This window comes from Equus caballus, chromosome 6 (assembly GCF_041296265.1).
Source record: "Equus caballus isolate H_3958 breed thoroughbred chromosome 6, TB-T2T, whole genome shotgun sequence".
In the NCBI taxonomy this organism is placed as follows: domain Eukaryota; kingdom Metazoa; phylum Chordata; class Mammalia; order Perissodactyla; family Equidae; genus Equus; species Equus caballus.
Genome location: NC_091689.1, coordinates 86,833,185 through 86,855,306, shown reverse-complemented (window position 1 = coordinate 86,855,306; position 22,122 = coordinate 86,833,185). Strand labels below are relative to the sequence as shown.

Here is a 22,122-nt window from a genome sequence, read left to right as displayed (position 1 = left end):
TATTCCGCCTCTTGAGGGAGTGCATCTCCAGGGCTTTTGCTAACTTCACCAAACTTGTTTTTTTTTTATTATTCCCTGCTGGAATCTCTATTCTTTGTAGATTCTTAGTAAAACCCTTAAGGGAAAAAAGTAGGGCTGAAGAAAGCTGCATGGGACAAGAGTAGGACCGTCAGAAGACAAGCCAAAAGCATGCGATGGTAGCTGTCCACTGCTGAGAAGCAGAGAAAAGGAGTGGTCTCGCACACTAAAGGTTTTCTTCATTTGACAGACAAGAAGCTGAAAAACTGGCACTTTTTATTCAGATATGTATAAAAACAAAACAAAAAAAACAACACATACTCCCCGTTTCGCATCCAAGGGGACAGAGGTCTGAAGCCGGGTCCTCTTTCTATCCCAACTGGAAGCTTCCCACTACGGGATGAGAATAGTTTCTAAAAGTGGCTCTTGGGGGGCCAGCCGGGTGGCAGTGGTTAAGTTGGTGTCCTCTGCTTCAGTGGCCCGGGGTTCGCAGGTTTGGAACCCTGGGTGTGGACCTGTGTACCGCTATCAAGCCACGCTGTGGCAGTGTCCCACATAGACAGAAGATGGGCACAAATGTGGCTCAGGGACAGTCTTCTTCAAGCAAAAACAGGAAGATTGGCAACAGATGTTAGCTTAGAGACAAGCTTCATCACCAAAAAAAAAGAAACAACAAAAAAAAACCCAGCTCTTGGGACCCTTGTGGATCTGCCCCTTAGATAAGAAGTGGAGATCATTTCTAACACATGTAGATTATAGTTTACACAAAGATGTCCAGTTATTTTTCCTTCTGACCACCCCCTTCCCCTTGCTTCCTGTATGAGAAGTCTGGGTGTAGGAGGCTGTGGTTGTAGGAGTTAGACTTGATTCAGTGCAAAAACAAGACAATGCCCATTACAAGGGCTCTGCCTTACACAGGTTTTCCTTGCTATCTTACAGTAAGACCATATGCATTGGAAGATTTTGACCCCTGGACATGCCACTTAATTGACTTAATCTCTTTAAGGCTCAGTTTCCTTATTTGTGAAATGAGATAATACCTAGCTCATAGAATTGTTGTAAAAGGATTAACTGAGATAATGTAGGTAAAGTTCAGCATGATGCTTGGCACACAGTAAATGCTCAATTAATAGTAATTAATATCTACTCCTAACCTCTTTCTTTGTTCCTCAAGATTTTAAGCTTCCCATTCTTTCCAGGGGGTTAAGAGTCATGAGTCAAAATTTTCTTTCCCTTGCGGGTTTTCCCCCTTTCCTCTTCCTTAGGATGCTGACGGGAAACAAAGTCACTCCTTACAGCCTGGTCTCAACAAGTCTGAGAGAGGGGGACATAGGGAGTAATCCTTCATATCTCCAGGGAGTTCCCCTGACGAAGCTGAGGAATGGGATTGGGAAAGAGGAGAAAGTGCACAGCTGGCTACATACCACAAGAATGTTGTGTCCTCCAAGTGTTTAAAAAGCCTCCAAAGGTTGAATGGAATTGTCTAGGACTGGGGAAATGGGGCTGAGACCTGTGGGGGAGAGGGACTAGGGAGAAGAGGGGTACCCTCTAGAGGCACTAGCTGCCATCGAATGCTCCCTGAGTACCTCAGGGAACACGGGTTATGTTCTCTGGGCATTAGCCTTGGGGAAAAGCCTGCTATGCCAGTAATCAGGGTTATCAAAGGCAGAGTCAGTGGCTTCTAAACTACGTAGAGTTTTGAGACGGGCATAATGGACATGGGGGGCATGGTGTCCAGGCCCCTGGAAAGCTCTCATCTCTTCATACCCTTGCTCAGCTGCTGGGCAGGCGCCCATGGCTGCATAATCCCCCCCAGGACCTCCTCCACCACGTCGCCGATTCATATATTCATAGTCCTCATCTGGAGTTGTGCCAGCAGTGGGCATGATGGGCACAGGGTGGAGTGGGCAACTCTGTGTGCTGCCCAGGGAAGCACTGAGGTCTGATCCAACATCCATGTACTCATAACCCAGCTCCTCAAGGGAACTTGGCCTAGGAGGACGAGGAGGACTGCGCCTTCTCTTCCGGTTCATGTATTCATACTCCTCATCTTCATCTTCTTCTTCAGTACCCAGGACAGAACTGAGACCCACTGAAGAAAGGGTGCCTTCCCGGGAGGAGGGAGTACCTGGGGGTTGAGAAGAGAGGCTAGGTATATGGAGAACTTCATGGTAATAGGCAGGGGGGTGGGGGAAAGTTAGGAAAAAATGAATAGGGAGGCATATGATCAGAGAAGATAAAAGGATTAAGAGGAGCCTGAAGAAAGGGGATTAGAGAAAGATTTGAGGAAAGCCCTAGGAAGAGTCAGGCACCTTTGACATGTGCATCTGGCATGACATAACCATTGACATCCTCTTCCTCTAACCCTGGTGGAGAGAGTGGGGTGACAGGAGTGAGCAGGCTGTGGCGCTGGGAATGGTAGGCACTGTCTCCACGTGGCCGTGGGCTCCGGCTCCGGCTTCTACACATTGACACCTTCTCCTGGAGCTCAGCCTCAGAACCGGTCACATGGCCCTCTGATGACTCTGATGCCAGGCGTCCCCGTGGCATTGGGTGCAGAGAGGCTGGACGGGGGCACCGTTCACTACTGCCACAAACTACAGACTCCTGAGGAGGAAAATAATACATGGAGATTTACACAGAGACAAGGAAAGAATAGATATTTGTTTAGAAAGAGATTGTGGGGGCTGGCCCGGTGGTGCAGCGGTTAAGTGCGCACATTCCGCTTCGGTGGCCCGGGGTTTGCCAGTTTGGATCCCGGGGGTGGACATGGCACCGCTTTGCACACCATGCTGTGGTAGGCGTCCCACATATAAAGTAGAGGAAGATGGGCACGGATGTTAGCTCAGGGCCAGTCTTCCTCAGCAAAAAGAGGAGGATTGGCAGCAGTTAGCTCAAGGCTAATCTTCCTCAAAAAAAACCAAACAAACAAACAAAAAAAAAGAAAGAGATTGGGTTGTTCACTGTCTTCTTTTTTGTAGGACACCGATTAAACCTCAGAGGTTTCTAAAGTTTCCCACAACCCCTATAGATCCTAAGACTCTCTGCCACCCACCCTCTCATCAGCCCCTTAAAGAGACAGGCCTTACCTGGCAAGCCTCCCCGAGATTACCCTGGTTCATAGGCATATATCCAGATGATGGGCTTAAAAGGCTCTGGCTCTAGGATGAAAAAAGTAAGCAAGAGTTTTAGATAAAGGGAGGAATTTACTCACCATGGGAGCTTTTGAATAGTTAATCTGGGTATCTGTGGGGTTCATGAGGGTACAGGTGTGCAGAGGGCTCAGGGTGCAATTTCTTGGGTAACTGGAAAGTGACTTACCCCACGTGGCCGATTAAGTGTTCCCACTGGCAGGCTGAGGGCAGAGCCTAGTGTTGTCGCCAGGTTGTCCTCCTCTGCCTCCAGGTCCAGGTCTAGGTCTAGTTCTGGCTCCAGCTCTACTTCCTCCAGTTCCTTGTTTGTCAGAGCGGGAGGTTCTGCCCCAGGGGGAATTCCAGGCCCACTCTCTCTCTATAGGGGCAGGTGATCGTTAAGGTGGATCTCGGTTCCAGCCAAGTCAATCTTTTCTCTGAATCTCTTTGAAACCTCCTAATCCCTACTGACCTTTATGACCAGATACCGTGGTGGGTCTCGAGCCATCCTGGTGAATTCATTGGCTAGTTCTTTAAAGGTTGGGCGAATGTTCTCATCAATCATCCAACCTGGGTAAAATGTAGGTAGCAGAGCCATAAGATAGGAGTGTAGTAGGGAGGGAAGTCAGTTAGAAAATGCCTGAAATCAGCAGGTAACTCACATTTGACCATGACCATGTAGACATCAATGGTACAGATCTGGGGCTGTGCCAACCGCTCCCCCTTCTCCAGAAGGTCTGGTACTTCAGCCAGTCGCAGTCCTGCATAGGGCTCTGCCCCAAATGTCATCAGCTCCCAAACTGTCACACCTGGTATAGGAAGACATGACCAGTTGATGGTAGCATAGTAGACATGGACATGAAGATGAAGGGAAGGCAGAGCTTGATCTGACACAAGGATCTGAAGGGCTTAAGAGATTCGAAGGCGGGGTCTCAAAAGGCAACTGGGCCAGTGATGGTGTGGAGGGCATCCAGATGGACTGACCATAGCTCCAGACGTCACTCTGGTGTGTGTATTTCCCAAAGTGGATACTCTCGAGGGCCATCCACTTAATTGGAGTCTGGGGGATTAAAGACAAAGGTGTTACCAGTTGAGTTCCACAAATTTTCTTTGCATTTCTAACCCCCAAGTTCTTTATCATTCTTCTCTTTGTTGCTCTCTGAACTTATATTTCTGGCATTTCCAGGCTCCTGTCCTTGAACTGACCACGCAACATCTGCTTGCCTCTGAAAGACACCACTGACGGCTCCCTATCCCCATGCTTCACTCCTCCCCCACCTCCTTACCCAGCCTTTTGTGTCACCTCACCTTGGCCTCACTGTGTAGTAGCTGCTTATCATCAGGGGGCAGCAGGTCAGCTACCCCAAAATCCGCCACCTGAACCTGACTGGGTGACTTGAGTAGCACATTTCGGGCAGCCAGGTTCCTATGCACCATACCATGCTCCTCAAGGTAGTACATACCCTATAGGGAAAGGAGGTATTCTCAAAGTCGAGGGAACTGGTCTTTGAGATCCAGAATCACCCCAAACCCTAAAGGCACCTCTTAGAACTTCACCCTCCCCAGCCAGGCAGTTCTATCGTAGAACTCCTCCAGGCTCCTCTCACCTTGGCAATTTGTACTCCCCAGTTGAGCAGCAGCTGTGGCCCCAGTGCCTCCCGGTGTTGCCTCACATGATCCAGCAGGGAACCCAGAGGCAAGTATTGAGTGACGAGCTGCAGAGATGACCCTGGGCAGAGTCCCAGCAGCCGTACAATGTGGGCATGGTCTAGGCTGCCAATGGCCAGCATATGCTAAGACACAGAAGAGGGGTTAGCTAGGGAAGAAATAGCTTCACAGATACCCAGCCCAGGGCTCCCTCCAACATTCATGGACATCAACATTGCTAATCTAGTATCTGCTAACACAGAACCATGCTTCTGCATAACTGTATCTAGTGTATACACAGATACAGAATACCCTTCCTTCACTTACATCTGTCACAGCCTGAAAACTTTGCCGTCCACTCTTGTCCTCAATGACTTTAATGCAGACTGGAATCTTGATTGATTCACCCTCAGGAATCCACACTCCCTGGGAAGTTTGGGCAGGAGTCAGCCTAAGGTCATTCTCCCCAGGCTAGTCGTTTCCCTAAATCTTTTCTCCCCTTTGCCCTAGATCCTTTCCCCACCTCCCCAGACTTCCTGTGGACCACTTACTTTGTGCACAGTTCCAAAGACGCCTGAGCCAAGCACTTTAAGCTTCCTCAGCTCTGTCTCTTTGAAGATTCTGGCCAAGACTTTGTTAGCCTTCTCACTGGGATCCAGCGGCTCTATGCTCTGAGGAACAGATGGGAAGGAGGTACTCAGGCAAGCCCACCCCATGTCCCACTCCAGCCCCTTCCCTATAGGTGGACGCCAAGAGCAGCAAAGCCCAAAGGGTGGGAGCGGGAAGAGGAATTGTCTTTTGGTCTTGGAAAGCACTGCAGGCATAGTGGGGAATAACAGACCCTGAGGACTGAGGAAGTTGTGTTCATGAGGTCAGGAATCAAGAGGGTTGGGTTTTTCCTTTGATGGGGGAAGTGGGGAGAGTCGGTAATACTATCACCTTGAGTACTTTTATACAATTCTGTGCTTTTCAAAGCACTTTCACATGCATCATCCCCTTTCACCCTTACAGCCATCTTGTAAGGGTGAATGTTATTATTTCCTCTGTAAACATGCATAAACTGAGGCACAGAGAATGAAAGGACCTTCTCCCAAGTCATGTGGCAAATTCATGGCAAAATTGGGACTAGAATGCATGTCTCCCATTTCTCTGGCCAGAGTTCTTTCTAGTGGACCATACTACCTCCTTGAAGACAGGGATCAAGTCTCTGAGGAAGGAAGAGGCTCTTAAAGAGTGATGTACAGGATATCTTTCAAGAGGAAGCCAGGCACTCACCTCACCCCGTTCCAAGTAGCGCCTCATAGCCCTCTTATTCTGAATCCGGCGCCCACGCCAGTAGAGAAAAGAGCCACCCAGGATCAGGAAAATCACCGCCAATCCCACTACCAGTGTTAAAGCCATTGCCAGGTGGGTTTTGCTGTGGGATAAAGAAATCCAGCATTATCCTGGGTCTACACCTCCCTTACAAATGTCATCTATAGCTGTACTAAAGGTGTAGTGCAGATCTGGGGCAAGAAATTAACATTCGCACACACATATATCCTTGAGCACTGAAGAAGTTAACCTAAATTTGGACACTCCCCCCCACCCCCGCTACTGCAAGTTAATTTTAGGAAGGGAAGGCCAGAAGCCTGGATTCTTGTGTCCAAGTCTAGTGATAGTGGACTGTATATAGAAGGCCAGAATTAATGCTCAACGCTGCTCAGCAGGCTGCTGCCCTCTACCTAGCTTCTCTCCCAAATATCCCCAGCTTCCTCAATCTCCAGGCCCATCATACCTGATCAGTACCAGTGTTTGGCCCAAACAGTCTTGTAGCTCTGGTCCCTTACACCTGGAGAAGAAAGTCACCTCCTTAAATGGGAGCTGGGAGAATTCCAGCAGCCTCAACATACAAGATTGTTTCAGACCCTACCATGATGTCCTATCCTGGAGCCCAAGGCATATCGCAAAACATGGCCCCATCTCTAGCTCACCAACCCTCCCCCTAAGGCCCTCTCTTGAATGAAAACTCCCCTGAGCTGAGGTGATTCCAGGTTCCCAAAACTGTGGTGTAATTTTGTGCTGTTACTGAGTTTTCCTTTCTCCAGTCCTCCACTACACACTGGGAATGATTTTTTTTGAGGAAGATTAGCCCTGAGCTAACTGCCACCGATCCTTCTCTTTTTGCTGAGGAAGGCTGGCCCTGAGCTAACATCTGTGCCCATCTTCCTCTACTTTTTTATATGTGGGACGCCTACCACAGCATGGCTTGCCAAGTGGTGCCATGTCCGCACCCGGGATCCGAACCGGCGAACCCCGGGCTGCCAAAGCGGAACGTGCACACTTAACCACTGCACCACCAGGCTGGCCCTGGGAATGATTCTTAAATCATAGTTCCTTTCTTCTTTCTGCTCCCTTCACCTTCTTCTTTCCCCCCAGTTCTGTGCTCCTACCCCTCCCCCGAACTCCTCTTATCATCCCATCACTGACCCCTGGGTGCAGTTCTCATGGCAGGGCCGACATTCATTCTGGGCATCTGGGTACTTGTAGATGGGGCCCTTGGCACCGAGGACTCCATTGGGACAGCTGCTCACACAGTGAGGCCCATCACGAAAATGGGCACACTGGGCACAAGCATCAGAGCCCTGGGTGGAAGAGAAAAGGTCAGGAAGAATGAGACCCCCAGGTCAATTCCATACCTCCCAGCAAGGACCAACCCAGCCATTGAGGATCCTCCATCCTCAGACGCTAGCATTTTCTGGCCTCCCTGTGCTGGCCTTGAGATTGGCCATATCATTCCCTAGACCCTTCAGCATTGCCCCACCCTCCCTTAGAGATGCTGGTGCTGCTACTCTACCGAGCCATTGCATGTGGCGGTGCCCTCCATGGGTTGGCATTCCAGGTGGCAGGAGAAGCATTCAGCCTCATGGGCAAACTCACGAGGCTCCCTGCAGTGGGCAGTAAAGGGAGGGGGGTCACTTCCAAGTCCTGACCTTCATGTCCTGATCCCCCAACCTCAGGGTCTCCTACCTCACTCCCACCAAGGCATATGCAGAAAGTTGTCTCAAGGCTTTCAGGTGCCACCTGAACAGCTCCATCCCAGGGTTCCATCTCCCCACCCCTTGATTTGCTCTCCCCTCACTGTACCCATTCAGAAAGTTGCAGTGGGTCACACAGACACCTCCTCGGCTGTAGTTTCGACAGGATAGGCACTGACCAGGGCCTGGGCCCCAGCATCCCCCGGAGGAGCACAGTGGGTCACACACTTTGCCTTCTGCCACTAGAAAGGAAGGGGTAGGTTAGGAGGAGTCTGAGGTCTCCTAACAAGCCCTCTCCTGGACTCTTCCTCATTGCTGCTTCTAGCCTAACATCCCCCTCTCCTTGGCTCCAACCCCACCCCTACTCCCACTTCCAGGGTAGAACAGTCTTATACCCCTCTCCTCCCTGACTCCCTCTTTCCGCCACCCAGTGGGCCCTTTCCCTCACTGCAGTCTCTGCGAGGCCGATTATGCTTGATGTCTAGTCTCTCTTCCGAAGGCCCACGAAGCAGCCTGGTCCAGTTCAGAGAATGGTGGTAGCAGAGCTGCCGATTGGCACTTATGTAGATACGCCCAGCACTAATTTCTTTCAAGGATCGGAGGCCCAGGGATGTTATATTCAAGTTCTTCATGATCAACAATGAGAAGCCCCGGCTGAAAGCAAGGAGACAGGATGAGAGGAGAGACTACAAAGGGAAAATAGACCATGCAGTGGATTCATTTTCATTCAGCAACTTTGCTCTGGGCAAGTCACACCCACTGAGAGGGGTTCCCCACTCCTTTCGCCTTTTCCCCATCAAACTCTCTGACCCTTTGGGCCTGCTTATGAGACAATGCCTTGAATTTCACTCAAGGATGCCTAAGAAACAGTCTTCATTGCCTGGAGATGCTACCAACTCCACACCCTCTACTCACTTGTAGAGGCTTCTGCCCCCAATGGTTGTCAGGTTGGAAAAGACGCTGAAGTTGTGCATGTGGGGAGGCCAGGACTGGATGTTCAAGTAACCTGAGGGGTTGGAGAGAGGCACATGAGCAGGGAGCTTTCTCCCCTTCCTCTTCCTCAGGTTCTCCTGGTCTCTCCCCTGTTGCTTGGGACAAGATTTGCCCAAGGGTTATACCACAGTTTGTGCTTGTGGCTCATCTATTCCTCTCAGAAAGCACAGCCTCTGCTCCCACTCACCTGTGATCTCCCGTACTGTCCGGAAGACGTTGAGCTTCTCAGGGTCCAGGGCAGGGATCTTGTGCCAGGGGTCTCTGGAGGGAATGGTAAAAACCAGTCAACAAGGCAGAGGTACAATCCTGTAGCAATGAGCCTGCCTAGCCTCAGAACTTAGTTTCTAAGTAGCATTGTCCACTAAATGAAAACAGGCCTCCTTGGAGAATGGCAGGGGCAGGAAAAACATAACATGAGCCTACAGCATCTTGTACAAAAGAGTGAGGAACTGCTCAAAGAATTAAGGGTACAAGCCCAAAGAACACAGGAGCCAGCTTGAAGGGGGCTCCAATAGCCAGATCAGGGACAACTGAACACCAACATGATTGTAAGAGATTATAAACCATTGACTAAAACAAGTACCCACACAGATTAAATAAATAAATAGGAAGAGAAGACTCTTCCTAACACTAGAATGCCGACAAATAAATGCAGAAGGAATAACGGAATTAGAAAATCCTCATTTGGCAACTCTGCTTGTAAAAATTGATTCAGGCAAATATCTCCCCACAAGATACTTATTTTCATTGCAAAGGGAAAAACACTAACTTTACAGTAGAAAATCCTGGCAGATAGCACCTCAACCAAGTGACCAGAGATATCACCACCAGTGATGGGGCAAATCAACATGTGCCTCCTTGATAGGCTGCGCTGAGAGTACATCTGTACTAGTCCTATCAAAGATGCATAACTTGGGGCCGGTCCTGTGGCCAAGTGGTTAAGTTCATGCCCTCCGCTTCGGAGGCCCAGGGTTTCACTTGTTCGGATCCTGGGCACGGACATGGCACCGCTCATCAGGCCATGCTGAGGTGGCGTCCCACATGCCACAACTAGAAGGACCCACAACTAAAAATATGTAACTATTGTATTGGGGGGATTTGGAGAGAAAAAGAAGAAGAAGAAGATTGGCAACACTTGTTAGCTCAGGTGCCAATCTTAAAAAAAATGCATAACTTAAATCTAAGTATGAGGAAACATCAGACAAACCCAAATTCAGGAACATTCTACCTATTACCTGACCTGTACTCATCAACGCCATGAACAATTATAGATTAAAAGAGACTGAAGAGACGTAACTAAAAGTAATGTATGATCCAGGACATTGGTAGGACAATTAACGAAATATGAATAAGGTCTGTAGATTAGATAACATTTTGTATCAATGCTAATTTCCTGATTTAAACAATTGTACTGTGGTTATGGAGGAAAACGTTTTTAAGGAATACACATTGAAACATAACTGGGGTAAGGGGTCACCATGTCTGGAAATTTACCCTCAAGTGGTTCAGAAAAATAAGAGTATATAGTGTGTGTGTATAGTGAGAGAGAATTTCTAAAGCATGTGGCATGTGGTATAATGTTAAAATTTGGGGGACTTTACTAAAGAGCATATGGGAAATCTTTACACCATTTTTGCAACTTCAGTGTGGATCTAAAATTCTGTCAAAAGAAAACAGGTGGCCCTAATGTTTCTCTCTCTCTCTCTCTCTCACTCTCTCTCTCTCTCTCTCTCTGTCTCTCTCTCTGTCTCTCTCTCTGTCTCTCTCTCTGTCTCTCTCTCTCTCTTGCGCGCGCGCGCGCACACACACACACACACACAGTTTAAGCACTGTCCTGTGTAGTAGAAAGTCCCTTTGTTCTTTATGGCTCCACTCCAAGGAGCAGAACTAGGAGAAGTCACTGGAAATCATGGGAAGGTAGATTTTTATCTAAATTTAAGGAAGAACTTTTAGAAAACTTTAAGAAGGAGGACACAATGTCCCTGTCCCTTGCCACTCAGCTAGATGCTGGATTGCTTAGGGATGTCTTGGGATTCAAGCCCTGGGTGGAAGGTTGAGTTAAGCGCTGTTAGGTCCTTTGTGAGCTCTAAGATTTCATGATTTAGATTCCTAATCAGCTCCACATATGAGAAGGGTTGAGCCAGTGAAATGAACTGTACAGGGATGGATGGGATGGGGGACCAGAGGGGGAAAGAAGAATCTCTAACCCATTGAGGCCGGTGATAAGAAAGTCTAGGTTGCCCAGGATCTTGGTGCAGTTCACAAATCCATCAATGTTGCTAGAGTCCACAGTCTGGAAGCGGCTCCCAGAGCCTGTCCCCTCACAGGCTGCAAACAAAAACGAGGCTCAGTGGGGGTCAGGGGTTGGGTGCTGAGTAGTCTCAGGGGAAAGGCTGTCTCTCCACAAACTCCTTAGCTTCTCCTACTCACCTTTGGGGCACAGCCCCCCACAAGGTTCACACATCTTGAGTCCATTTTTATCTACCTCCATCTTGTCAGGAGGACAGGCCCTGACACAAGATGTCTGATCCACCACAAAGTTGTCTAGGAAAGAGGAGGGCACCATTAGTGATGCGGGAGGGACACTACCAACTGCCAACCAAACCTTGCTCCCTCCTGCTCTGCACTGGATTTGCCCCAATCCACCACCCAAGGTTCCTCAAATGCTGTCCTATGGATTAGAAAGGCCCTGTGCTGTTTGTTGCTCCAAGGAGCAGAACCAGGAGAAACTGCTGGAAGTCCTGGGGAAACAGATGGGGGACAGGACATATGGGTCATTCATTGGGGGTGGTTAGATGATCACAACCATTTGTCTTCTACGTTCTCTATTTACCAGTCAACTTTATCCCTTTTGCCTCCTAAAATTTTGTCTAAAATCCTGGTTCCACTACCATTGTTCCTTCCCTTCAGACACTTACGGGGACAGCTGGCCACACAAACTCCTCCATACTGATACTTGGTGTGAGGATTGGGTTCTAGCTGGAAAGTTAGCTTGTTGTAGACAAGAGGCTGTGGACACTGGCGTACACAGGCTCCACTGTCATTGAAGAGTCGGCAGGCCTAGGAACATGGGAGGCTCATAAAACTCATGTTACATATGTACCCCGACTTCCTCCCCAAAGCCCACATCCCCCAGAACCCAGGTAAATGGTGGCAATAGTACGTACAAAGCAGTCTGTGTCCTGAGGGCCTGAACAGCCCCCTGCACACTCATCATGGCAACACTGGTTGGGGTTGGGCCCAAAGCAGTGGCCATTACACTGAGGGGCACAGATGGTCTTGGTCACTATGGAAGAAGAGAAAGCACAGTTGTCAGGGCTCTTAGGACTGTATTCTGAGGCCACTGCTCACCCTCTTGCCGTCTAAGCTCAACCCTACCCCAGTGTTGACAAAGGCTGGGGGAGGCAGGGATATGCAAGTGTGTGCATTTGAAGTTTTGTGAGGAAAGTAAACCCACGTGTCTGGCAGTCTTCTGGTCCAGGACCCCAGCATCGCCCCTTGCAGACCTCATGACAGGGGGGACCTGGTTGGGAAGGAAAGCAACACAAGAGACTGTCAGGGCTAAGAAAGGCTTGCTGGAATCAACAGGGTATGATGTCAGCACGCAGGCACCCTAGTCCTGGGAAGCGAAGAGCCAGAGCAGTGTCCCTCGTCACCCTTGCAGGGCAGGGCTGGGCTCCAGTGAACCTGTCAACAAGGGGTGGAGCCACGCCTCCACGCCACCCACAGGGTGGCTCAAGGGAGGGTCCAGGGGAAATGCCAAGCTCAGCCCCAGTCCCACCCAGGAACTTGGCACCTCCTTGGCAAACTGAACCCAGTAAGAATATGTACATGCGAGTGGATAGAGAGCAGCAGACTGTAGTCAGGGGTAGGGAGGTTCCAAGAAGAAAGGAGTATGTCATCATGGAAAGAGAAATGGATGTGGAATTCAAAGATCTGGCTTCCCCACTTGGTACACAGAGATCTTTTGCCGCTTTTCTCGACACACTGCTTCTGCGGTTTAGATTCTAGGGGATTGACCTGCTCCCTCCTGGCGGGCTCCCTGGGTCTAGGGCCTGAGGTGTTTGTTCAGTGGAGAGGTGATTCAATTAGGAATACAAGGATGATGGGAAAGGAGTCACTCTGGTTTGGTGGGGGCAGGGGGAACAGTCTGGATCATGGCCACTCACAGCTCCTGCCATTGTCCTTCACCACTATCTCGGCATCTGGGTCCCTCACGATGTCCCTCCAGTCAATTGTGTCCATGTGACAGAGTTTATCGTTCTTCTCAATATAAACGCCCCCTGACAGAATCTCTGAGGTAGGGAAGAGAAGTGACAGGGTTAAGGGCTACGGCAGACCTCCTCCTCCCTACCTTCCCACCAGTCCAAATGGACACCCGAGACCCAGGAGCAGGGGAAACGGGCTGACGGGTACGTCCAGTTAAATCCAAACTGCAGAGAAAGCTCTCCTCGTAATACAGGAGGAGCCAAGCCAAAAGAAACTCCCGCCTCCTCAGACACCTGTCCAGATCCGGTTTGGCCAGTGGGGGAGGGGAAGGGAAAGAAAGAGAGAAGATCCCTGACTCACCCCCACCACCCTACCAGTCTGTTTTCCAACTGACTGGGACAGGGAGAAGTAGAAGGTGGCCAGGTGGCATTTAACCCCTATATATTCCTTCAGCTTGTGGAGAACTGTGAGGGAGGAGGCGGTAGGATTCCCATTCTCAGGGAGAAGGGACATCAAGGTACACTGTACTTTGAAGTTAGAGGAATGGGTAACAGATCCAGCTCAAATTCCAGCCCCACCAGGACACAAGAACCCTCCTGCTGGGGCAGAAGCCCCAGCTCCCTCCTGGGGCCCTGTGTTATTTCAGTAGTGGACCGTTAGACCACAATGGTCAAAGTGGTGGGCATCTTGAAAGGGACACTGAGAGTGAGCAGTCTTGGGACATCATCAAGGAGGTGCCTGTCAGCAGGCTGGCTGAGGGGCAAGGCCAGAAAGAAGCATCAGGAACTGACCAGTGAGCTGAGTAAAGCGGAGCTCGCGCAGCGCATGGCTGGAGTTGGTGTTATAGTTCAACATGACAAAGATGGCGAACTTCCCATCGTAGACCTGAGTGCCCCGCACCACCCGGAGGTTGGGCAGTGGCAGTGTAGAGAACTCATTCATGGCCACAAGGACATAGCCGGTCACTTCTCGGATCCACTGTGATGGAGGAGATCATGTCAGTGAGAGGAACAGCAGGGGAAAAAGTCTTACTCCCTCTCCCTCCCTAAGGCATTGAGGAATCCTTAACTCCTCTAATTCTTCTAATTCCTACTTTGCAGTAGAGTAGACAGTGTCACACTACTGTGTCCCTTCTGCAAGTGAACACAGGCAGCAGCAATGATGGAGGAATTCCAGCCTTCTACTCTGTCCTTCTCAGAGCTCCTCATGCTAGAGAATCCTTGCACAGTCCCTTTCTCATCTCCCAGCTTCCTCTCAGCCCTCAGTGTCTCTCTACATTAGTTCCTGGTGTGGAACATCACCCCGCCCCTGCCCCCTTCTCATGGCCAGCCCCTCTCTATCCTTGGCTACAGCGACCAGACCATAGTCCCAGATTCCAGTCATTGTCCCATAAACACCTAGGTTTGGATCTTAGGAACTATGGAGTCTTAGGAATGCTGAACTCCAGCAGAGGGTAGCCCCGAGGAAGGGAAGGAGGCTTCTGCAGGGAGGATAAGGGGGAACAGGCTGAGGAAGGGAGTTGGGCCCTCTAACCTGCAGGAAGGAGAGGTCAGCATTGTGTCCTGTGAGCACAATCTCCAGGTTCCCCATCACCACCTCACACCTCTCATAGAGCTTTTGCAGCGTCTGGTATTGGTTCTCGGCATCACCAGTCACACTCAGCCCATTCAGAGTCCCAGGACACACTGTTCAAAGCGGAAGTAAGAGGGGCAGAGGGCTGGACACAAGTTTCCAAGACCACCGCTTTGGTCACCCTCTTCCAGTAACATTCAATAGCATCAGAAGGCAGCTGCCTCCAACCCTCACCCCTACAGACAGACACAAAGGCCCATGTGGGACCGAGAGCCTGAACTTCCTCTTTTCTCAGAATCCCCTCACTATTCCCCTGAACAAGAAGGTGAAACGTTTCCTTTTTCCACCAGGACCTCCTCTGTGTCTCTTTCAGGTACTACTTTGGGTACTAAGAGGTTAATCAAGGAGGGTGTAGGTTTTTTTCCCCCTCCCTACAAAGAAGTTTTAGGAAAGGACCACGACGTGGTTCCCCTCTCCTCTCCCCCCTCCCCCCTGCCAACCAGGGCACTAACTTTTCTACCCCCATCCTGCCTCTCTCTAGATCCCGGAATAAATATCTCTTTGGGGCTAGTACACAGCCCCTATTGTGTCTACTGAGGGTGGGATGGGGGCAGAGGGTGGGGGCACTGCCTGGGGCCACAGTCCAGCCCACAATGAGGCGATTCTATCTAGGAGGAGGGGGCTGCCCCACCCTGTCCCCAGACACCCTGTCCTCAGCACTACCCCCCTTCCACCCTTAAGACTTGGGCTCAGGCAAGTGACCTCACCAGAGGGGGGAGCTCTGGTGGTGGTGGTGGGGTCAATGTGAGCTTTGTCTTCAAGCTGGAAGATAAGGAGCTGGTTGCCTACCAGGTCCCTCCTTCCTAAACTCTGGCTTCCCTTCTCACTCCCTTTCCCCATCCCAGCACACTCCAGCTCCCTCAGCATCACACTTTCCAGGCCTAGAGTATTTTTCAGCAAATGCAGAGAAGCCTGGAGAGAAACAGCAGCAGACTCCCCCCATTCTGAGGCTTCAACTCAATGTCATTGTCAGAAGAGATTAAAAAGCCTTCCAACATGGCAATCCTCACTCGCGTTGGGGGAGCGCCTAGACTCAAGGTTCATAAGGTATGTCGGTCTTGGGGGTTCACTTTACCTTGTCAGTATGGAGGACACAGGGGCTATGGGAAATCCTGGACCCTGAACTCCTACCCTTCTCTTTCCGCTGGCTCAGTGAAAGAGTGTGGGTGGGGGGAGATACCACCTGTTCCAGCCACCCTTCCCTGAGGCAGTGGAGCTTAGTGGGAGGCAGGAGTGGGAAGGGAAGGAGGGAGATTGGTGAGGCCCCAACCTCTCCTCCTAGATACACCCCTACTCTGACCACTTGACTTTTGAGGGCTCCCATTTGCTATCACTCCCCAAAAAGGGAAGGGGGTGGGCTAGACCCAGCAGAAGGGTAAACAGGCCGGGAGCTCCCAGAGGAGCCTGGGAACTCCAGGGTCCTTGGGCTGAAAAGAGAGATTAGGAAGGTTAGTCATTTCTGGACTAGCCCCACCCCAACCCCCTTCCTGGCAGGACACCCCCTCTTCCAAGTCAAGGCGCCAACTCTTCTCCCTAGATAAGGGAGGAGCCAAGATTTCTGCAGAGGGAGGTGGTGTGTGTGTGGTGTACATGTACGCACATACGGAGGAACAAGTACACAGCTCCCCTGCTGGCCCAGAAATTGATACAGGTTCTGTCCTTGGGTTTCCTTGTTAGGAAGTATTGCAGGTGGCCCCGTCCATCCCACCTGCCCATACGTGCATGTGCAGACTTTGTGTCGCTGCTTGGAAGGCTATAGCGTTAGAGGTCCCAGTTCCCTGCCACCCCAGAGGGTAAAGTCCGTATTACACAAACAGGGAGCAAAGGGCCTGGGCGGGAATAGAGTAAGAACAACACCTCTGAGGAGGAACCCGCAGCTTGGGGAGGAGGGCAGGGGGGAGGAAGTTATAAAAATCCCTGCTGTACCCAGGGACCAGGGGCATAGGGAGGGGCAGTGTCACAGGCCCTCCTTTGGTAGAGAGCACTGGGGTGGGTCACAGCAAGAATCTCCGGCCCCTCCTCAACCAGAGGCCTCCTCTCCAACATCCCCCACCCCCATCACAGCCAGGACAAAGGGGCTATAGAAGGACTGAGACAGGGCCGGATGCCCAGAGGCTGCAGGATCCAGATAAAGGGTAAAGAGACCCAACCATGCCTGCCTCCTGGCTCCCTAAGGGAAGGTGGCCAGGATCTGGGACTCCTGGGTTCCCGGTTGAAGATCCCAGGGGTCTGGATGGGACAGTGATACAGTCACTCTACTGGGTCCCTCCCACTCCAGTCCCCAGACCCCCGCCCTCCACCAGCTGGGAGTGTTCACATCTCAAGATCCCAGGGTCTAAATTTAGGCCCAGCAACTGTGGGGGAAGCACAGGTGTTTCTCCCACTCCCACCCTGGGGAAGGGGCCCTGGCTGGGCCAAACCCCAAGCTGAGATCTTGGGGGGAAGGGAAGAGATCAACAGGATTCCCCCAATGCCAGCAATAACAGCACCCCTCAGGTGTCCATTGTCCCAGAGATGCCCCAAAGTGTGTGTGCGTGTGTGTGTGTGTGTGTGTGTGTGTGTGTGTGTGTGTGGCTTAGATGGCATGGGAGTGGGAGGAGGAATAGAAAAGCAATCTGACTCTAGTCCAGACTCCTAGAGACAGTCAGACAATAAACAGAATGGGGGTGGGGGAGAAGCTGGATCTAGGAAAGACTCCCCAGGACAGGAGGCTCAGAAGGTAGGAGAGATGACCTGTTGGCCCTCACGTTGGGGAAAGAAAAGAGAGAGAAATACAGGCTGGAAGTCCTTGACCCCACAGTTCCTGGCCCAGGGCCTTGTACATAGTAGATGCTCAATAAATATTCGTTGACCTGATCTGGGTCTTGACAAAGAGAGGCTCGTCAAGTCGTCAAGGACCAACCAGCTATATTATTTTGAGGGAAAGAGGGCAGTCAGCCTCTGCGTGGCCTCTCACCCTGATGTTACCTGGACTTGGCCCTGTGGTTAATTTCAACCCTCCCCAGGGCAGGCCCACTCACGGAAGAGGAGGTGCCTCTCTTGTTTTTCCAGCATCAGAGAACAACAACCCCCTCCAACCCTTCCATAGCTCCGCCCTGTCGGCAAAACAACGAAACTGGAGTGTGCTGAAACCCGGGGAAACAGAGGATTGGGGAGCAAACTGAGAGCCCCCCCCCCCGCCCTTCCGCCAAGATCTCCACCTCCAATCATCTCCTCACGTTAACAGAACGGAGGTCCCATCTCCCCTCCCTGCAGAGCCCCCTCGGAAGTGTGAGCTGTTTCGGCATCAGCCCTGTCCAGAGAGACAAATTCGAGGGTCGGCGACGCGCTGGGGAGGTGGTGGTGGTGGTCCAGGAATCCCGTCCCCGCCCGGATCACGCCGAGAACCCGAGTCTGACAGTCCCCGCCGAGGTGGTCCCAGCGGACCCAGGGTCAGCACCCCGAACCTAGCACTGCGGTAGCCCCTGCCCTCCAGGGTTCCGCGCCTTCGGCTCGGGATCCCGCGGTCCGAGCTGCCCGTGCTCCCGCGCCGCTTACCTGCCTGCGAGTTGCCCACCTCGGAGCCCCGGGCCAGGCTGAGAAGCAAGCCCAGCACCTGCAGAGCCCGGTTCGCCCTCATGACGCCAGCGGAGGGTGAGGGGAGCCCAGCCGACTCCGGCCCGGGGGACCCCTGTAGGACATCGAAGCAGAGCCACCTGAGCCGCCAGCGAATTGGGAGAGGCGGTAGAGGAGGTTGCAAACTGCAACCGGAGCCGGAGCCAGAGTCCGGGGCGGGATGGCAGGGGAGGGTGTAAGTCTGCGAGCGCGGAGGAGGGAGGCAGGGGGAGGGGGTGAGTCACGGCCGCGCCCCCTCCGGCGCGAGGCTGGATAGGGATTGCCGGAGCCTCCGACGGCCCGCCCCGCGCGCCCCACGCCCCACTGCCCCGCGGCTTGGCCCAGCTGAGCCGGGATGGGTCTCACACTAATTTGTCTTCAGGAGCTGGACTAGGGGGAGGTCAGGATTCCAAACGCCCCAAATGCCTCCAAAGGAGTAAGGTAATGGGGGTGGGGAGAGCGCGTCAAAGCCCAGCCCCCGGAAAGTTGGCCTCGCCCATTAACCAAATCACTCAACTCCCCTAGCCGGTTGGGTCACTTGGGGAGTTTTCTCTCCGAATGTGGATGTTTCTCTCTGTGTGTGTTTTTGAGGGGGAGGGTGTTTTTGCCTCACGCTCAGGCCACCTCAGTTTCCCCGGAAACCCATCGAAACCCCATAAGTCATCCACCCTGCCGAGGAACCCGAGCCCCAGAGGCCGCGTGAAATTGCACTGTCTCCGGCCGCTTCCTCCTCCAGACCGGCGCCGGCCCGGCCTCTCCCGGGGATTTGGTTGAGGGGCGGGGGTGGTTTCCAGCCTGGGAACAGACCCCGAAGCCCGCCTTTTCACTTCCAGCCCGGGAGGGGCTCCCGCACCTGTCGCCGTCCCCTCTGCTGCCCCCCACGGCCGCCTGGGAGAACAGCTGCCTCCCCTTCCACGCTGGAGTCTGACCGCGCCGTCGGGGCGGCTGGAGTTCCCGCCGCTCTTCTGCGGACCCGGATGGGCACACCATCCCCACCGCAGGGGCTGACACCTTCCCAGGCGCCTTCCGAGCGCCGACTCGCGCTGGAAAGGAGGAGGAGGGGGCACTAGAGACTGCGTCCACGAATGACATCGACCCCTGGCACCTCAGCACCAGCTCCTGGATGCTGGCGGGAGGCGGTCGGCGCACCGCGAGCGGCTGCCCTAAACCCTGCGGGCCTCCGAACGGGTCCGACGGGCGCCCCCTGGTGCCCAGCGGGCAGCAGTGAGGCCCCCCGCGGCGTTGCATTTCTAATCTCTTAAATTGGCATTCTGGATCTCGCCCAGAGAGCGTAATTATTTTCCCCAAGAGTTTTACACTAGTTACAACTAGTTACGCCTGGACGAAGAAAAATGTCGCCTGTCACTCTGAACCAAGACTACGGGCTAAAATCCTTGAAACTTGCTCCGCATTGATATGCACCCTAGGGGGCCCGTTCTCTGCTGGAGGCTACCTTCGCCCTTGGGGCGTTGGCCTTGCCTTGACGACTTGCATAATAGTTATAATAGTAATAGCAACCGGGAAACATTAGCATATACGTACATAAACCACTTTATTTGCAAACGTTTCCTCAAACTTAGAGAATGTTTCCTTTACAAAACCTATGTGAGCTAGGCGACATCGCTCTTCATTTTACAGAACTGGAAGTGGGTAGCTTCTCCAAGGTCATCCTCTTGATGACGGTGGATGAGGTGATCAGGTGATCTGCGGAAGGGGCGCAGGGTTTGTTGTTGTTTTTTTTGGGGGGGGGGGGGAAGATTAGCCCTGAGCTAACTGCCGCCAATCCTCCTGTTTTTGCTGAGGAAGGCTGGCCCTGAGCTAACATCCGTGCCTATCCCTTTACTTTATAGTGGGATGCCTACCACAGCATGGCTTGCCAAGCGGTGCCATGTCCATACCCGGGATCGGGGCCGCCAGAAGCGAACGTGCGCACTTAACCGCTGCTCCACCAGGCCGGCCCGGGGCGCAGGTTTTTACGTGGGATTTCTTGTGTCCCACTGAGACTGGAGTTTCATCTGCTCAGAATCAAATTCCCATCAGGTGACTGAGCTAATACCGCTTCAGGGGCCTTTCATTTTATCACTCATCCACTTCATAGTAGTGTTCAAGGCCCTGGTTCTGAAGGAGGAAACCGTCCTTACTTTCCTTGTTTGTGGAACAATTGTATTTACTTTTAAGTTTGTTGTTTGGATTTAATGAGAAAGGGTGGGTAGAGCTCTTCCTTACCTCGTTGTTCTTGACCTTTAAGAAGCATTCCCTGAATTCTAGCAGTATTTCTTCCTGTTATCACCAACCCCACCCCACCCCTCCCCAGCTGGATCCCAGGGTGTGCTTGCTGGTATTCATTCTTCAATACATCAAGCTGAGCATCAGGGCTATAAACACTGGATAAAGCTGACGAGTAAAGGGCCATCTCTGTTGGGTGCTGCCCTGATTGAATAAATGAAGGGAGATAGGCTTTATTTACGAAAGCTCTCTGCAGTTATCTGCCATCCCTTTATCTTTCCTTTCTCTTAGCTGATAATTTGGGTTCTTATTTTACTGTGAAAATAAAAGTAATCAAAAGAAAGCACCCTTATCTTTCTGCCACCAATTTGGCCAATTTACCTCGATCCTCACTTCTATGCTCTGACTTCCATCCTGTTACAGTGAATTGCCCTTGCTGCTCTTTAAGGCAACTGTCACTCCCCCATCCCTTACCCTACCCCAGCCTCAGTTCTGCACCTCAGTCCATTCCCTGATGCCCTTCTCCTGCATCATCCCCTTTCTCTTCTATTATCGATTTTCCTCTCTACTAGAGCATCCCCGTTAGCATACAAACGTGCTGTGATATCTGCCATCTTAAAGAAAGAAAACAAAACAAATTAACTTTCTTTGACTCCATGTCGTCTATTCCTCTGCCCCTAACTGCTGCAAGATATTCTGTTAGGTGGAGCTCTGTGCTTTATTTGTTCTCCGTCCAGTGATGGCCTCCAGCTTCCTGCCAGCATGAGCTGTCCTGCACTGAAAATCCTCCTACATGTCTCCTTTGCTTCTGGGATCATTTCTTGTGCATATTGAGCTCCACGCTCTCTGGACTGTCACACCATCGATGGTGGGATTTCTATATCCCAACTTCCTTGCCAATACTTGACATTATTCCGGTTTCCAATTTTTCAATTTGCCGTGAATTCAAAATGATACCTCATTACATTTGTTTAATTATGAATGTTTGAGCATCTTCTCAGATTTCTTCTGTTGGTTTTTCTCTTTTATGAATTGCCTATTCATTTCCTTTGCCAATTTTTCCATGGGGATTCCCGTATTTTTATATTGATTTGCAGCAGCTTATTGTATATCTCAGATATTACTCCATTGATTTTAGACATTGCAAAGATCTCTTCCCAATTTTCATCGTTAACTCTGTAAGTGATATTATTTATTGAACCGAAAGCCTTAATTTTGGTATAATCTAATTAATCATTTTACATATGGTTTGTGATCGTGACATTTTTAAAGACTTTCTTCCCCACGCTTGCAGTGCCTTTAATGAGGTGTAATTGAGATATAATTGATATACAACAAACTGCACATATTTAAAGTCTACAGTTTGATGAGTTTTGACATATATATTTAACCATAACCACAATCAAGATAATGAACATATCCATCACCCAGGAAAGCTTCCTCATGCCACTTGGTGATTCCTCCTTCCTCGTCCTCGTAATCTCCCCCTGCCCCACCCTAGCATGTGTATATCCAGTTATCCAGCACCATCTGTTAATAGTAGTAGATTTTTAATGCAAAAAAAATACTAGTAGTACATAGTAAAAATGGGCATTTGTTTTTAGTTATTTTGGGGGGGAGAACATTTCAAGGGAGGTATTTTACATACAGAATCC

At 51.2% G+C, this 22,122-nt stretch overlaps 1 protein-coding gene and 1 long non-coding RNA gene across 2 annotated transcripts; one reads left to right on the top strand and one right to left on the bottom strand.

The window, feature by feature from the left end:
* Nucleotides 1-277: 277 nt before the first annotated feature.
* On the bottom strand, nt 278-18,418 carry ERBB3 (erb-b2 receptor tyrosine kinase 3). The gene is made up of 28 exons (XM_023643764.2): nt 18,185-18,418; nt 14,549-14,700; nt 13,807-13,993; nt 12,976-13,101; nt 12,264-12,329; nt 11,974-12,092; nt 11,725-11,866; nt 11,237-11,350; nt 11,014-11,134; nt 8,994-9,067; nt 8,729-8,819; nt 8,262-8,467; nt 7,923-8,055; nt 7,633-7,723; nt 7,266-7,420; nt 6,574-6,627; nt 6,072-6,213; nt 5,348-5,467; nt 5,124-5,222; nt 4,757-4,942; nt 4,458-4,613; nt 4,134-4,209; nt 3,812-3,958; nt 3,622-3,719; nt 3,340-3,528; nt 3,108-3,179; nt 2,331-2,625; nt 278-2,146 (listed from the first exon to the last, which is right to left on the bottom strand). The coding sequence occupies exons 1-28, from the start codon at nt 18,264-18,266 to the stop codon at nt 1,620-1,622; spliced, it is 4,020 nt and encodes a 1,339-aa protein (XP_023499532.1). The 5' UTR covers nt 18,267-18,418; the 3' UTR covers nt 278-1,619.
* On the top strand, nt 15,407-21,815 carry LOC111774001 (uncharacterized). The gene is made up of 5 exons (XR_002808813.2): nt 15,407-15,694; nt 17,903-18,437; nt 18,624-18,682; nt 19,075-19,940; nt 20,092-21,815. It is a non-coding gene; the product is annotated as an uncharacterized lncRNA (long non-coding RNA).
* The last annotated feature ends 307 nt before the right edge of the window (nt 21,816-22,122 follow it).